The sequence below is a fragment of the Xenopus laevis genome, chromosome 6L (genome assembly GCF_017654675.1).
Source record: "Xenopus laevis strain J_2021 chromosome 6L, Xenopus_laevis_v10.1, whole genome shotgun sequence".
Lineage (NCBI taxonomy): Eukaryota > Metazoa > Chordata > Amphibia > Anura > Pipidae > Xenopus > Xenopus laevis.
Genome location: NC_054381.1, coordinates 12,735,071 through 12,749,325, shown reverse-complemented (window position 1 = coordinate 12,749,325; position 14,255 = coordinate 12,735,071). Strand labels below are relative to the sequence as shown.

The 14,255-nt window shown below is 41.2% G+C and overlaps 1 protein-coding gene across 3 annotated transcripts in view; it reads right to left on the bottom strand.

Annotated features, from left to right (window-relative positions):
• nub1.L (negative regulator of ubiquitin-like proteins 1 L homeolog) overlaps nucleotides 1-11,058 on the bottom strand; it is a 42,121-nt gene extending 31,063 nt beyond the window's left edge. The window contains exons 1-5 of one of the 3 annotated variants that reach the window (XM_018267116.2): nucleotides 10,911-11,058; nucleotides 7,990-8,107; nucleotides 4,094-4,261; nucleotides 3,901-3,959; nucleotides 2,479-2,549 (exon numbers count right to left, since the gene is read on the bottom strand). In XM_018267116.2, the coding sequence (XP_018122605.1) occupies nucleotides 2,479-2,549; nucleotides 3,901-3,959; nucleotides 4,094-4,261; nucleotides 7,990-8,106 (415 nt within the window). In that variant the 5' untranslated portion in view covers nucleotide 8,107; nucleotides 10,911-11,058. Of the gene's footprint in view, nucleotides 1-2,478; nucleotides 2,550-3,900; nucleotides 3,960-4,093; nucleotides 4,262-7,989; nucleotides 8,108-8,182; nucleotides 8,314-10,835 lie in introns of those variants that run through there. The other 2 variants (XM_018267117.2, XM_041565782.1) reach the window with 2 other exon arrangements.
• Between the last annotated feature and the right edge of the window lie 3,197 nt (nucleotides 11,059-14,255).

Below are 14,255 nucleotides of genomic sequence, written 5' to 3'. Positions count from 1 at the left end.
TATATTAGAAACATTTTTTATTTTGCACAGTCTATCTATTTACCTAGCTTTTATTTTTACACTGAACTGTTCCTTTAACTCTTTAAGTATCTACCGTAGTGTCCACAATAGGGACTGCTCATTGCTAGGTACTCAAGTACTTCAGTATCTGTGCTGTATGTTCTAGTCTTTATGGAACTTTAAAGGAGAACTAAACCCTAAAAATGAATATGGCTAAAAATGCCATATTTTACATACTGAAGTTATTTCACCAGCCTAAAGTTTCAGCTTGTCAATGGCAGCAATGATCCAGGACTTCAAACGTGTCACAGGGGGTCACCATCTTGGAAAGTGTCTGTGACACTCACATGCTCAGTGGGCTCTGAGCAGCTGTTGAGAAGCTAAGCTTAGGGCTCGTCGCTAATTATCCAGCAGAAAATGAGCTTCCCCTGTAATATAAGCTAATGCTACAGGTTTGCTGATTATTAAATTCTGATGCTAATTGCACTGGTTTCTGTGCTGCCATGTAGTAATTATGTGTATTAATTACTAATCAGCCTTATATTGTGACATTTCTATTCTATGTGTACTGTATATTGTGAGTGGGTCCCTAAGCTCAGTAAATGACAGCAGCACAGAGAACATGCAGTGAATCAGCAGAAAAGAAGATGGGGAGCTACTGGGGCATCTTTGGAGACACAGATCTTTGCTGCTAAAGGGCTGTGGTTGCCTTGGGCTGGTACAGAAGCACAAAACCTAATGTACAACATTTCTAGCTTCTTTAGTTAGGCTTTAGTTCTCCTTTAAATCGCTGGGAATCTCCTACTTCTTGTAGCACCTGTGACCCCAAAATCATTTCCCCCAGAAGAGGAAAAAACAATAGTTTTATTTTTTTTAAAAATTCACTGTACAACAACTATACCGTGGGACCTACGTTCATCACATTCAAGGTGGTGGTAGCTCCAGGGCTACCTTTACTTAAGCTTTAGTTTTCCTTTAAGGGTTAAACTGCATAACTAATTAATAAAAAGCATCAATACTAATATTACCCTCATTCTGCTATTGTGTTCATACAGGTATGGTACCTGTTATCCAGAATGCACAGCACCTGGCGTTTAATGGAAAAGGGGTCTTTAAATATTATATAGGATAATAGGACAAAAGGATTGTTTTGTCTCCAATAAGGATTAATTATATCTTAGTTGGGATCAAGTACAAGCTACTGTTTTATTATTACAGAGAAAAAGGAAATCATTTTTATAAAAATCGAATTATTTGATTAAAAATTGAGTCTATGGGTGATGGCCTTCCTATAAATTTCTAGATAACAGTTTTCTGGATCCCGTGTCTGTAACAGCAAAGTAGCATTCACTTTAAGGCTAATGGCTCATGCAGCAAGCAAAGAAGGCATATGCATGATGCAATTAACCCTAAGCTCATCCAAATTGCTGTGCATGTTGAGCTGCTGGTTGGGTTTTAGAGTTGAACTTTAACAACAACAATTTTGTTGTGCTGTATGTGGGGTAATGATGATGCCACCTTTTATCCTACAGCCACGGTCTCTTCTCAGAGACTATTATCTGCACTGCTACTATAGGCACCATCTCTCCCTACAATCCCACAGTCACACTCCCTTCCCATAGACTATTATCCCACTGTTACTATAGGCACCATCTCTCCCTACTATACCTGCTATCCCACAGTCACATTCCCTTCTCAGAGACTATTATCCACTGTTACTATAGGCACCATCTCTCCCTACTATACCTGCTATCCCACAGTCACACTCCCTTCCCAGAGACTATTATCCCACTGTTACTATAGGCACCATCTCTCCCTACTATACCTGCTATCCCACAGTCACACTCCCTTCCCATAGACTATTATCCCACTGTTACTATAGGCACCATCTCTCCCTACTATACCTGCTATCCCACAGTCACACTCCCTTCCCAGAGACTATTATCCACTGTTACTATAGGCACCATCTCTCCCTACTATACCTGCTATCCCACAGTCACACTCCCTTCCCAGAGACTATTATCCCACTGTTACTATAGGCACCATCTCTCCCTACTATACCTGCTATCCCACAGTCACACTCCCTTCCCAGAGACTATTATCCCACTGTTACTATAGACACCATCTCTCCCTACTATACCTGCTATCCCACAGTCACAGTCCCTTCCCAGAGACTATTATCTACTGTTACTATAGGCACCATCTCTCCCTACTATACCTGCTATCCCACAGTCACACTCCCTTCCCAGAGACTATTATCCACTGTTACTATAGGCACCATCTCTCCCTACTATACCTGCTATCTCACAGTCACACTCCCTTCCCAGAGACTATTATCCACTGTTACTATAGACACCATCTCTCCCTACTATACCTGCTATCCCACAGTCACAGTCCCTTCCCAGAGACTATTATCCACTGTTACTATAGGCACCATCTCTCCCTACTATACCTACTAAAACAATGAACTGTACATACCCATTTCAAGCTGTTTCTTGTTAATGATAATTTTTATGTAATCTTCTTGAAATCCATATGTTTGTGCTATCCTGTGAGCAAAAATGAAAACAATGACATATCATTTTATCAGATTTTTAAAGCAACAGTAAAGTAGAAACAATGCTCCTTTCTCCAGCTTGCCCAACCCTGCTTCCATGAATGAAATTATTTTGTAACAAACTCACATGGGACCTCTGAACTCCAAAATGAGGAAACAGCGGATGAATTATATTCAATCCATAATTATTTAATAAAATACACTGGGGGTGGAGCATATTGGGCCTTTAGGTTCCAGCTAGTCAGACCTGGCTTAATTAATAGACAGTTTGTACTCCAACAATAGTGTGTCATCTATTGGAAAATTACTGAACACATTTTTCTGGTTTATTCAGAATCCCCAGTGGGGGTTGTTGACCAGTGAGGTTGCACTTTTGCATCAGCTTAGTAACCAAAAGCAACCAATCAATCGTTTTTCAGAAGTGAACCAGTACACTGTAACTTAAGTGATTGCAATGTGTTACGAGATGAGAAGAACCGATATCTAATGTAACTACATAAACCCAGTATTGGTTATATGAGTATTTGTATAAACACCAACATCAACAATTCAGGTTAAGTGGCTTTAAGAACAGAATCAACATTTATGATATCCACTCTCCCCTCTGCTGTTCATCCTGCTTGTATTTTAAATCCCTTCGGGACGGGATAAGGATTGATTTTATGGCCAGGAGAGACCGTTTCATGCATTTATTTTGTGGTGTTTTATTAAAAATAGGACCCTTTAGTCATTGAGAGCATCATTATGGAATGCAAGCTCCCTCTGCAGCACCAAAGAAATTACTGCAGCTACAAGGATCAATTTCTAGGCATTTGGCTCCCTAAATGTAAGGGGCACATTCACCAAGCTCGGGTGAATGAATAGAGGGAAAATAACTAGAATTTCGAGTAGTTTTTTGTGCTCCTCGACTATCAAATTGGCGTAAATTCGCCTGAGTAGAATGATTCGAATAGATCGAGCGAAAAAACGCTGCAACTATTCGCCCATTCGATAGTCGAAGTACTGCCTCTTTTAAAAATCATTCGACTGCCTACTTCGCCAGATTATACCTACCGAATTGCTTTAAAAGCCTATGGGAAAGTCCCATAGGCTTGTTTTCTAAGTTTTTGATCGAATGAAAATCCTTCGATCGAATATTCGATCGTGCGACTATTCGCCGGGCAAATATTCGCCCATTTGTCTATTCGCCAGCGCGTAAATTCTCCTGAATTGCCTATTCGATTCTATTCCGCAGTCGAATTTCGAGGGATTTAATCCTTGATACATCTGCCCCTAAATGTTGATGGGCACCAAGGTGCCTGTGACTGACAATCCCAATACAATGCATGTAAAACGGTACTTACTGACTCCTCAGCTCCTTTCCAGTGACATTTAAGGAAGTCTCAATGAAGTTTCTGGAACCCTTTGAGGAATAAAACAATATATTCATGTTTCATTTTTAAAAATATTTCACAGCAAGTATTATTAATTATATTTGCAGCCAAAAATAGTAAACAGTGACCCTGTGGTTGTTGCCGAATTAAGATGGACTCTCACTTTATTCTGCTTTCTCGGCAGGAAGACTTGCAGAGTGGCCACTCCCTTTGTCTTGAATGTTTGGTTTCCAGCTCCACGCTGGATTGCGGAACAGCGAATTTCTTCCAGAGCGCTGGTGATGTCCTCCATATTGTATTTCAGTTGGTCAGAGTATCTTTGTGAAAGCTCCTATTGAAAGAATATACAAACAGCATGAGGTAAGCACTAACTGAAATGAGTCATTAAACTAGTTTTAAGAGCTTGGATGTCGACGAAGACCCAAAGCTGCGAACGAAGCCGAAGAATCTAAGCTGCAAACTAAGCCAAAGAATCTAAGCTGTGGACACAGCCGAAGACCCGAAGCCGCAAATGGTATAGAAGACCCAAAGCCTCGAATGCAGTTGAATTCCGAAGTGGCAACAGGAGCCAAAAAGCCGAAGAACCTAAGCAGCTGAAGAACCTAAGCCATAATCAAAGCCGTGAACGAAGCCGAAGACCTGAAGCCGTGAATGAAGCGGAAGACCCGAAGTCGCGAACTGAGTTAAAGACTTGAAGCCGTGAACGGAGCCAAAGAACCTTAGCTGCAAACGAAGTTGAACACCCGAAGCCGTGAACGGAGCCGAAGACCTGGAGTCGCAAACGGAGCCAAAGACCCAAAGTCGCAAAAAGAGCCGAAGATGAGAACAGAGCCGAAGACCCGAACAGAGCCAAAGACCCAAAGGCGCCGAAGACCTGAACACGAGAACTGAGCCGAAGACCCGAAGCCATGAACAGAATGGTAGACCCGAAGCCGTGAACAGAATGGAAGACCTGAAGTTGCGAAAGGAGTCGAAGACCCGAAGTCGCAAAAGGAGTCAAAGACCCAAAGTCACAAAAGGAGTCAAAGACCCAAAGTCGAAAAAGCAGGCAAAGACCCAAAGCCACGAATGGAACCGAAAGCCACAAAATGATCCGAAAAGCCGCCAATTAGACCCGAAGAAGAGGAGAATGAAGAAGACTTTGAAAGTTAAGTTCCAATGAACACCAATGATCTTTTTTTTTTTTAAAAAAAAAAAAGCTTTAATGGGAGACCCTGGCTGCAAATTTTTTTTTTAACTTGTAGGGGGGCCCTGACCACCAACTGCTTTTTATAACTTGTGTGTTTGTTTACTGTTACTATGTCTGTGTGGCCTTTTTACTGTGGTATGGACTGGGTGGGATCTGCGATGGGGTTTGGCTGTGGTGGGCGGGGACCAGGGGGCCCAGAAAATGTCTTTGTACTGGGCACCATAATTTCTGATGGCGGCCCTGAGTAAGGATGATATAGGATATGGTCCTCTCTAGATGGGTCCCCATGACCAGACTTTTGAACTGGGGGGGGGGTCAAATAATTGGACCAACCAAACAACAAACATTTACATGATTGGAGATCTCTCTAAACAATCCTAGCAATTATAGAAACCTTAGCTTTTCCCTTCATCATTTATCAGAATTAATGTAAGAGAACTTCCCTTAACCAACACCCCCACTGACTGAAAGATAGTGAGCCTGGACAATGCTTTAGATAAGACTTTTTTTTTTTGAATATACATACGAAGGGGAAGTTTACGTTAAAGGTAATTTCAATATTGAATAAAGTCAAAAGATACAGTCAGTTGTATCAGTGTCAGGCCAATATGTCAATGAAGCCCAGCAGCTTTCTTATAAACACCACCGTCCCACCGACTGCCTACTTCCACCGTCTGCCTACTCCCACCGTCTGCGCCTACTCCCACCGACTGCCTACTCCCACCGACTGCCTACTCCCACCGTCTGCCTACTCCCACCGTCTGCCTACTCCCACCGTCTGCCTTCTCCCACCGACTGCCTACTCCCACCGACTGCCTACTCCCACCGACTGCCTACTCCCACCGACTGCCTACTCCCACCGACTGCCTACTCCCACCGACTGCCTACGCCCACCGACTGCCTACTCCCACCGTCTGCCTACTCCCACCGTCTGCCTACTCCCACCGATTGCCTACTCCCACCGACTGCCTACTCCAACCGACTGCCCACTCCCACCGACTGCCCACTCCCACCGTCTGCCCACTCCCACCGTCTGCCCACTCCCACCGTCTGCCCTCTCCCACCGACTGCCTACTCCCACCGACTGCCTACGCCCACCGACTGCCTACGCCCACCGACTGCCTACTCCCACCGTCTGCCTACTCCCACCGTCTGCCTACTCCCACCGATTGCCTACTCCCACCGACTGCCTACTCCCACCGACTGCCTACTCCCACCGACTGCCTACTCCCACCGTCTGCCTACTCCCACCGTCTGCCTACTCCCACCGACTGCCTACTCCCACCGACTGCCTACTCCCACCGTCTGCCTACTCCCACCGACTGCCTACTCCCACCAATTGCCTACTCATAGCAATCGCTTGTCAAATACAGTAGTGAACTGAAATTTGTCCGGGCAAAAGTCTGACCCGGATGTCATCTCTTCACAGTGCAGACATTTCAATTCATTGCTGTATTTAACAAACAGTCGATGTGAGTAGACAATTGTATATTATATTCTATTTATGCAAACTGCTGCTTGGTTGCTAGGTTACACTGAAGCCTAGCAACCAGAAAGCTGCTGTCATTTCAAACTTAAAAGCTGATGAACAAAAACCTATATCATTTAAAAAAACAAATACATGAAAATATGCCTGTCTACACTAACTCCTTTTTTGTAGATCTTTGGTTGTACTTTCATATTGAGGGGATGAAAGATACCTATGGTCACAATTATTTCAGTATTCGACAAACTCAGCAATTTTTTGTAGTATTCTGTTGGACCATATTTGTAGCTTTTAAGCTCTGAATGATGATGGTCCTTAATTAATAATTTGGTGCTTTAATTAACAATATGGTACGTGCAAGGCTGCATGTGGTTGTTAAAGGGGACCTGTCACCTAGACATAAGAATCTGTATAATAAAAGTCCTTTTAAAACTAAATACAAAACCCAAATTATTATTTTTTAATTAAAACATCCATACCTGTTATAAACTCTTTTAAAAGTCTCTATGCCATAGGCATAGAGGCGGGGCAGGCAATTACTTTCACTTTTCATTCTGCACTTCCAAGATTTCACTGCCCTCCTTACATTACCCCTTCTTCCTCACCATCTAACAGTGTAATCAGTGCATGGTCACGGGCATCACGAGCCTCATTCTGGCACATAAACATGATGCAAAGCCTGTCTTAATAGTCTTTACAAAATGGCTGCTGCCTACTTGCTGTGATCGAGAATGCCAAGACTGAAGTAAACAAGATTTTAAATAATTGACATAGTGTAAATAAAGTTTATTTTGCATGACTAACATGATAAAATAGGATTTGGAATTATTTCTTAGTATGAAAGGTCCCCTTTAATTAAGATAAATGAGTATACTGTTTTCACATTTTTAGATCTAGGGAGGAACACATTTGAGAGGTGCCATTTTGCTAGAGGGTGTTGTAGGTACCCAGAGGGCTACAGTGAAGTCCAGCTAGTTTACTTATAGCTCAAAAACAGCTCCTAACACCTATTAAAACTAATACACTTCAGTGATGTAATTTTACCAGACACCAATCACATTATGATACAATATAAGAATTGTGCCATTTATATTTGAAGAAAACCAGTTCTGAATTGATAGTGGCACTGATCCAGCTTATTCAGGGTGTAGCCTGATCATAATCACAGAAAGGCTGTTTTGTTTGCCAGGGGAATATTCCAAAGGCCTCCAAGTACTTTCACTTTCGAATTACAACTGAAAGAGGCGGCCCAGCAAAGAAAACAGCACTGACTTCTGGTGAAGCACACAGAATGACTGTGTATATATTGAATCATAATAATTGAATATCTTCTCTAAGGCCTAACTCATAGAGACAAACCACTTCTTAATATCGTTCTGCTTACCTTGAGCTCAGGACCCGCCTCCTGTGTTTCGGTGGTATACGGAGCTTTCCATAGCTGTATCCGATCTTCTCTTAAAAATGTTGTCAGCTGGGCAACCAAAAACTTCTGCTCCGCCATCCTAAAAGTAAATGATAAATGGCAATGGAGATTGGGAAAATGCTTCACTTGAATAAACTGATTCCTTAAATCATACCCTTCGGGAGCCTTGAAGTGATCGGCCATGTTTAGCTTCCTACCAACAGTCGTATCCCACCAGTCCCTCTCAGTCGATGTATGTGATGCTCTCCCTGTGTCTGCCTTTCTAAAGTGTCAGCTGCTTTCAGTTAGAGCTGCTGCCTGGCACTGAGCACACATTGAGCTCACACCAAGTACACACCCACAATGAGCAATGATAGAAGTTTAGGGAAATTCAGGCCATGGGAAGTAAAGGTAAAACTACAGTATCAATAGTAGGATTGATTTTATGACAGAGCATCAGAAGGACACCTTGGCGGGGTGGGGAGTAGGTAGATAAATCTTTATATTTTAATATTTGGATCGTGTACAACTCTAATACCATTCCTTTTTTTTGCTGTGCCATGTTTTTACTCACTATTCATTGTATAATAAGATCAACAACACATGTGATATTAATATGCTAAATAATTACTCACACTGAAACCATATCCCAGACTCTGATCTCCATATTAAACTCAACCCACCAGTCTTAAACTCATACCGAGTAATGTGGTCTATGCTGAGGAGTGCACGGATCTATACATTGGGGAGAATAAACAACGGCTGAGTTAAGCTGGCCATAGACGCAAAGATACTGTCGTACAAAACGGAGATTTGTACGATTTTCGGACAGTGTGGGGAGTGTCCCGACATTTTTCGTACCATGGTGATCGTCGTTCAGTTGATCGGAACAGATTGAAAGATTTATATTGGCTACTGGTGATATCTCTGCATTTATTGCTTGTCAATGGGAGACTGTCACTACTATTTGTCGGACATAACTTTCATACGATTGCCGTCTATCAATAAATGACCAGAGAAATGTGTGATTTCTTCTCTTTACTACTTTATATTTTCTGAATGGTTAGTTGCAGGTGGGAAGATTGGCATGGATGATCATTCATCCGACTTTAGGCTATCATCTGCACGTCTATGGCCAGTTTAAGAGAATGGCCCAACACAGGAGGGCAAACTCCTCATGACAAGACTCAACAGTCTAACTACATCCAAAGGAAAAGTGACACTCCTTTGAGGACAGAAGTGTGCATATATTAGACAAAGAAGACAGATGGTTTGAAAGAGGTGTGAAGGAGGCCATTTATTCCAACCTGAAAAACCATCCCTGATTATAAGAGGGGGCAAGATTATAAAATTAGGGACTAATTGTCATCAACATACAATGGCGTTTTAATATCCATACCCCGGCGGGTTTAACAAAAATTTCTAATTTCAGTTCTGCACATTGAACAATTAACTCAGGCCTCAATGGAATAATGGTACCGTTGTAACAGGTTCACACCTCTGTGAGTTTCAGCAGACACCTAATATAAATTCAATGGAGCCATTGTGATTGGATGTCTGTGACTTTACTACCCTTACGGGTTTAAATGCCAGGGAAATCCCTCAGTTGAACTGAAGAAGCCACTCGGGTGAGTGGTGAAGAATTTCCAAGAAAACTCAGAAAGTCCAGTTGTTTAAGACTTATTTCTACTAGATACCACTGAAAGATGCTCAGTTGAGTGGTTCACCTTTGAGTTAACTTTTGGAACATTATAGAACAGCTAATTCTAAGCAACTTTTTAATTGCCCTTAATTTTATCTTTATTTTTTTTTTAAATTATTTCCAGCTTTCAAATGGGGGTCACCCATCTAAAAAGCAAATGCTCTGTAAGGCTACACATTTGTTGTTATTGCTTTTTATTGCTCATCTTTCTTTTCAGTCCCTTTCCTATACATATTCCAGTCTCTTTTTCAGATTAATGCCTGGTTGCTAGGGTTAGGTGAAGAACCCCTTTAAAACAGGGCTGCACAATATGTTGGTACTCTAAAAATACATGTTAATAATAATAATAATAACAATAATAATAAAGCTGACTGCTACCAAGTTCATTGGGACACAAACAACTCTGGCATTTAACCTAAGAACATGGGAACAGTAACACAACTCAAGGCAAAAATGTCAATCTTGTGGCCTTTTATGTGTAGTAAATCACCACCCCTGACAGGTATATTGGCCTTAAGCGGGAGGCTGCAATTTTTGGTTGCCCTGTGAATTGATCAAGTCTAAGGGTGGTGGCAGACGGGGAGATTATTCGTCAAGCGACAAATCTTCTCAATTGCGGGCGACTAATCACCCCAAATGCCTTCCCGCCAGCAAGAATATGAATCGCCGGCAAGATACGTATCTCTTAGTTTTTCCAAAATCGCCCTAAATTGCCTCACGAGGAACTTCGGGTGACTTCAGAAATCCGAAGGTATACGTATACCATCCCGCCCACGATTCGTATTCTTGGCGGTGGGAAGGCATTTTGGGGAGATTAGTCCCCTGAAGAAAAGAAGATTTGTCGCTTGGCGACTAATCTCCCCATATGCCACCATCCTTAGGGTAATGATACACTGGGAGATTTGGTAGCAAAGGGGTGGTTCCCCTTTAAGTAAAATAATATCTCCCATAGCAACCAATCAGGTGTTTGTTTTCAACATGCTAACCAGTTGTGCTACCTTCTGATTGGTTGCTAGCAAACTCCGGACTTTTTATTTACATTACTCCCATAAGAGGCAAAAGTCGCCCAGGGACTTGATTAAATAGTTCTTGACATCCATGACCCTGAAAATTGGACGGTACGTACTAGAAACAACCCCCAGTCGCCCCGTGCCACTATTCTCTGCTCACAAGATCGCCCTGTGCAGCTGTTCGCACTTACTGGACTAAAGCTGCTGTTCCTCTGCTGCTGTGTAATACGATCAGTCGTCTTCCTGGTATGTCATGTGACTCCTCTATGGGTACCTCAGAGGAACAAAATATTTCCAAACGCGTTCTCCCAGCAAGACGAAATGAAAAGCAGGTAATCCTAAGAAGGCAATGAATATAAATATATAAAACTGACATTAGGTTAGTGATCATCTTCTCCTCACGATGTGACACCTTGTATGTACAACATATTCTTCCTAATTCTTCATTTAATCTGTCCCTGGGGGCACGTTTTGAAACTTTCTTCCCTGTTAATAACAATGACATCAAGTATCTCTTCAGTCCCTCTCCTATTCATATCCCAGACTCTTATTCAAATCAGTGCATGGTTGCTAGGGTAATTTGGACCCTAGCAACCAGACTGCTGAAACTGGAAAACTACTGAATAAAAAGTTAAATAACTCAAAAAAAAAAAAAATTATAACAAATGAAAACCAATTGCAAATTGTCTCAGAATATCACTCTTTGAGTGTTAATTTGAAGGTGAAGAACAACCCCTTTTAAACGAACAGTTCAGTGTGAAAATAAAAACTGGGTAAATAGATAGGCTGTGCAAAATAAAAAATGTGTCTAATATAGTTAGTTAGCCAAAAATGTAATGTATAAAGGCTGGAATGACTGGATGTGTAACATAATAGCCAGAACACTACTTCCTGCTTTTCAGCTCTCTAACTCTGAGTTAGTTAGCGACTATAAGGGGGGCCACATGGGACATATCTGTTCAGTGAGTTTGTAATTGATCCTCAGCATTCAGCTCAGATTCAAAAGCAACAGTTATGACCATATGACCCCCCTCAAGTCTCTGATTGGTTACTGCCTGGTAACCAATCAGTGTAAACCAAGAGAGCTGAAAAGCAGGAAGTAGTGTTCTGGCTATTATGTTAGACATCCAGTCACTCCAGCCTTTATACATTACATTTTTGGCTAACTAACTATATAAGACACATTTTTTATTTTGCACAGCCTATCTATTTACCCAGTTTTTATTTTTACGCTGAACAATTCCTTTAAGTCATTCTTGTGAGATTTTGCACTTTGTCCATGGAACTCAGTGTGCAAAGAGCGGCAAGCATTTAGTTTTGTCTGGCGGTGCTTGTGATTTCATCAGCGGGGGTAAACAGATGGCAGAATCAATTTTATCACCCTTGGAAAGCAAACTCTTTGCCATCAACAACTGCCTGGTTGCTAGGGTCAGTAATGTCTTGGTAACCAAATAGCACTTTACATTCCTTTTGCAAGAATAATTCTGTGAATGGAATCCCGTAGAACATCATGTAACAAATACTATGCACAAATAAACAATGTAAACACATGTACTCACACTGTGATCCAGCATAATCTCTATTTCACACAATTTTTAGCATTTAATTGCTGAGATTAAAGTGGTACCAAAACACATGCCATTGGCCAATAGTAACTGGAGATTTAACCACTAAATGGCAGGATGAGATTTGTAATAATCTGATGGAGATAGTAGTTCTTAACACGTATTTTATGAAATGGTCAAGTCAACAGATTCCAGGATATATAGCAGGACTGTCCATCTGGAGATCTGTGGGCTGCAACTGGCTCTCCAAGGGATTTTATGGCCCCTGATGTGTCCAAGGGTTCCACACATTTCTATTATACAATACGGAATTCTCTTTTTAATTACTAGTATGGTGGGTTATTTATAAAGCCATTTTATTTTAAAGGGTTTTAGTCCTAAACTCAATGACTGTGCAAGTTGCCGAGTTCATTTTTAAACTATAAAAATAAAGAGACACATACTGTCAGGCTTAACACACAAGTTTATTGCACATAAATGCTGCTACTGCCATTATGCACTGATACAACCAACAATAAATTGTATATAAAACTATACAGCCTTACAAATTCCTCTCCATATCGAAGCGCTGAGATGGTGCACGTTCCACCCCTGAAACCTAAACCTACTCACCCTATTTACGTACAGGTATGGGACCTGTTATCCAGAATGCTCGGAACATGGGATTTTTCCGGATAACCTATCTTTCCATAATTTGGATCTTTATATATTAAGTCTACTAGAAAATCATGTAAACATTAAATAAACCCAATAGGCTGGTTTTGCTTCCAATAAGGATTAATGAAATCTTATTTGGGATCAAGTACAAGCTACTCTTTTATTGTTACAGAAAAAAGGAAATAATTTTTTTAAAATTTCTGTGATTCACAGGTTTCTGGATAACGGATCTCATACCCGTACAAGCAGACTATTGCTTTACAGTAACAGCTAAAAGGCACACTGATATCACAATTTAAAGCTACATTTTATAAACTCTCAATGCGATGTATTTGGTTTTTCCAGGGAAGTTTGGTGTGTATAAAGGCCCCTTTTATTCTTCTCCCGTTAGTCATTGGGATTTTGAAACAGAAAAGTTCTTCCATCACAGAAACAGACAGGCAGTTTTATTAACCATTCTACCTTCCATCGACGCCAATGGATCTCCGAATAGTAAGTCCCATTCCATTGGTTTCCCAAAGTGCAGGACAGTCACAGGGACACCAGGGCAGCTGGCAAGTATACTATGATGTAGACTCTGTGTTGAGTAATTTGACTTGATACCCCAATATTAATATAACGAGAGTCATGATGATTACAGTTATTTTAACTAATCATAAAACAGATTTTTTTATTTTGGATTTCATCCATTAATAGTTCTATCTTACCTCTGTGAACATTTGGAGCTGGTCCACTTGGCAGAATTGCCTTCTCCTAGTAGACCACCAGTAACAAACCTTAATCCGTCCCAATGGAAATTAACTGCAGAGGTGGGCAGATCCTTCGCTCTAACTTCTTCAACTTTTTGTGCTATATCTACACTTAGAAAGTACAGGGAAATATCAGGCCAATCGGCAAGTATGACCATCCATCTTTCCAATAAATCTGGTAACAAGTAAAGGCTGAAGCACTGAGGGTCCCTGTCTGAGACTCTACTTATGGACATGGGCGTCCGCAGATAATTTTCAAGGGGGAGCGGCAAATAAGCTAATGTCATATAGGCTAGAATCCCACAGAAGATGAACCTATCGATGACAATGCATCAATGACAATAATTAAGGCCTACCTTGGGGTGGGAAGTATAAAAAACATATTGTGTTGTTGGGAATTGAATTTACAAAAATTTCTTGGAACTAACTGGAAAAGTCAGCATGGGGCAACTTCCCCCTGTTGCCCTCTTCTGCAGACACCATATGCTGACCAGCTTAGTTACTCTTACCAGACCTACCTCACAAGCATAAGAATAAAGGTTACTTTATACGTATATATTAATGA